The sequence below is a fragment of the Theobroma cacao genome, chromosome 1, assembly GCF_053813885.1.
Source record: "Theobroma cacao isolate CCN51 chromosome 1, ASM5381388v1, whole genome shotgun sequence".
NCBI lineage: Eukaryota > Viridiplantae > Streptophyta > Magnoliopsida > Malvales > Malvaceae > Theobroma > Theobroma cacao.
Window position 1 is genome coordinate 13,987,599 of NC_142639.1, and position 3,721 is coordinate 13,991,319.

The window sequence follows — 3,721 nt, forward strand, 5'->3', positions numbered from 1 at the left end:
GTCATCAATCTCACTTTTGCTACACGAGTCTTTGCCAATATTTAGAGTAATTAAACTATTTGGGTGCTTTGGGAAATGGTGCTTTGAATCACCTGATCTTACTTGTCATTTCGCCAAGTTTAAAATCCATATGGTGTATTCTCATCTTCATGCCTCTCTTGGGATTGACTTCATTCCTCCAACATGGAACTGGCAGCATTAAGTGTCTAATTAGAATCAAACGGGAAGCGTCAACTTAAAGAAACTTCATTTACTGTGTATGAACGTTACACTAAGAAGCTGTAGCCGCAGAATCACCTGTCCAGAATATCTCTGACGGGCAGCAAAGAATAACCAGCTATCAAGAAATGAATCCCACCGCCTGTTACTGCTTCAGCAACTTAATTTTCGTTTTTTTCACTTTCTGATTCAAGTTTAGAACAGAGCATTTTATTGAAGACTGAAGTTATGAGACCTTCCATTAACAAGCCTCATATTCCACCTTCATCTTTCTGGTCTTCTTCATTGAATTTAGTTTTATTCCTTGTAATACCTTTGGTTGTGTTCTTAGTTCTTGTCTCTGCATTGACTCCTGAGCCCTCTACTTTGTCTCCATGGACATGGAGATTTGGCAACTTGGTTTCTCATTCTTTTGGTTTTTCTCCTCCTTCACTAATTGAAGAAACTCCAACTAACATTTCCGACTTCAAGGCACATACTAATAATTCCACAGTGATCAAAGGGTCTTCCATCTTCAATGGATCCTCGACAGATTCTTCTTTCCTGGATGCCGAACCAGATTATTTTGCCTCCAATAGGTCCTTTTCAGCTGCATTTATTGAGAAAGAAACAGTTCAACTTGTAAGAATTTCTTTTTCTCTCAAACCTTTTTATGTTTTCTTTTTTGTTTCATTACACTTTAGCATTAAACTCTAAACTGAAAAAGTCTTTATGGTATTGTTTCTTCCAAACTGTGGACAAAAGCAGGCAATGTCGAAGAATAACGAATCTGAAGAAATTGATGTTACATCCACGACAAGAGTTGTAAAGAGATACAGCAAGTTGGAGAGGCTTGAAGCAAATTTGGCAAGAGCCCGTTCCTCTATAAAAGAGGCTGCTCTAGTTAGGAATTTGACATCGATCCATCAAAACCATGACTATGTGCCTCATGGCCCAATATACAGGAATTCAAATGCTTTTCATAGGTATTTATTCAATTCAAGCAAATTTCTCCGTTTATTAACTAGATTTTTTTTATCACAATTAAACTTTCGATTCACTTGAAATAATTCATAGGAGTTACTTAGAGATGGAGAAGCTCTTCAAGATTTATGTGTACCAGGAAGGAGAGCCACCAATATTCCATAACGGTCCATGTAGGAGCATATATTCCTCAGAGGGAAGGTTCATTCATGAATTGGAAAAGGGCAAATTTTATAGAACCCAAGACCCCGATGAGGCATTGGTTTATTTCCTTCCATTCAGTGTTGTCATGCTGGTTCATTATCTCTACGATCCTGAAACCTTTGACACCGATGCCATTGGACGGGCTGTTGTAGACTACATCGATGTCATTGCCAGTAAACATCCCTACTGGAATCGAAGCCTTGGTGCGGACCATGTCATGCTCTCCTGCCATGATTGGGTAAGTAATTGTGTTGGACCCTCCAAGCCCAACCACCCCTTTTTGTTGACGAGCATTATTAGTAACAATTGGCATTAGACCACCCTGCACAGGCCTAGTAGCATTTGTTTGACTTATAAACATGTTAAAATTGTGAAGCTGCAGTCATAGCTAGCAAATTAACATGAATTTTTATGATTATTTTCCACTTGCTGATTGATTGATTCTAATTTTCCAGGGGCCGCGTGCATCTTCCTATGTTCCTCATTTGTACCACAAGTCCATTAGAGTTTTATGTAACGCAAACACTTCTGAAGGATTTAATCCAGCTAAAGATGCCTCATTTCCAGAAATCAATCTTTTAACAGGTGATGTGGAAGGGCTATTAGGCGGTCCTTCTCCCTCTCGTCGGTCCATTCTTGCCTTTTTTGCCGGCCGTCTCCACGGCTACATCAGGTACCTCCTTCTGAATGAGTGGAAAGACAAACGGGATCCTGATGTCCAAGTTTTTGACCAACTTCCCAAGGGAGTTTCATACATGTCGAAGCTGAAGAACAGCAGGTTTTGCCTATGCCCGAGTGGATATGAAGTAGCAAGTCCCAGAATTGTGGAGGCTATCTATGCAGAATGTGTTCCAGTGCTGATTTCAGACAGCTATGTGCCCCCTTTCAGTGATGTCCTGAATTGGAATTCATTCTCAGTTCAGGTTGCGGCCAAGGACATCCCAAACATCAAAAAGATCCTGATGAGCATTTCTCAAAGGCGATACTTGAGAATGCAAAGGCGAGTGAAACAAGTTCAAAGGCACTTCGTGGTGAATGCAACTCCCAAGAGATATGATGTCTTCCACATGATTACTCACTCTATTTGGCTTCGAAGATTAAACATTCACGTTCAGGATTTTGATCATTCTTGATTTTAACATGTAAAATTTTGGTCACTAATAAATGCTAGTAAGTTCAAAAAGAAGGAAGAACACAAAGGGCAGTCAGTTGTGAAATATTTTGTTCAAACAATTTTAATAAGAATGTATGATAAATAATATGTGGGGGTTTTTTCTTTCAAGACGGACTGACGTTGTATCTTTTCTTTGATGCATCAAATGAATAATTTGCTTATTAACGTGAATCAACTTTTTTTTTTTAAGGCAAAATAATTTTTATTGAACAAATTTAGAAACTAAGCGCCATTATATTTTCACCCAAGAGAGCACTTTCATGAGCTTAACCCACAACATAAATATCTAAAATAGACCAAATGCAACAAACCTTCAATCCTGTTAGGATATTGATATAAATTATTTAATTAGAATTATTATATAATACTATTATATATTTAGTTGGACTATACTATTTAATAGAGTTATATTACGATATTATTAGCTAGGTAGAATTACACTATAAATAGGATTAATTATATATATTGCTTAAATTTATCTATAACATATATTTCAATAGTACAAAAACATTTTTTTCTTGCAATTTTTTTATACAATTTCAATATACAAGCTAGTTGTTGGTTTTCATAAATAAATAAATAAATAAAGACTTGTAAAAGAAAAAATGTTCTAGAGAAGATGCACCCAACTGCTTCGACCATGCATATGACAACTCCATCCTCCATCCCAAAATCATCGACTGTTTTGTTTGATTAAGTTGTGACATGATGAAACACGACATAGATGGTGAGTAATGTGATGAAACATAATGACGTGATGAAATATAAGATAAATGTGACAAAACACGTGACAACTAATGTGACGAAATACGATATAGAAGATAAATGTAACAAAGCACCTGACAAGTGGTGTGACAAAATACGACACAAATAGTTGACTTAAAAGGACACGTGGTAGCTAGCATTTCAAATAAGCTACAATGGCAAAAAATGTCAAAACATGGTAACATGGGCAATCGGTGTGTGAGATAAGAGCGAATAACGTGTGAAGCATGTGAAACAAAGATTGTCATCAATCATTTTGATATCATGTTAAAAGAAGAAAAAAATTTTGATCTATTAAATCTGAAACTCTAATACCATGTTATGTGCATCTAGTACTTCTTTCATCTTAACATCAAAAGAACCCCAAACAATCGGATTGTCTCTCATCTTAACATT

The 3,721-nt window shown here is 36.5% G+C and overlaps 1 protein-coding gene across 1 annotated transcript; it reads left to right on the forward strand.

Annotated features, from left to right (window-relative positions):
• The first annotated feature begins 325 nt into the window (after window positions 1-325).
• Window positions 326-2,584, forward strand: LOC18612528 (putative glycosyltransferase At3g07620). The gene is made up of 4 exons (XM_088810440.1): window positions 326-840; window positions 967-1,184; window positions 1,276-1,624; window positions 1,842-2,584. The coding sequence occupies exons 1-4, from the start codon at window positions 448-450 to the stop codon at window positions 2,517-2,519; spliced, it is 1,638 nt and encodes a 545-aa protein (XP_088666566.1). The 5' UTR covers window positions 326-447; the 3' UTR covers window positions 2,520-2,584.
• Window positions 2,585-3,721: the final 1,137 nt, after the last annotated feature.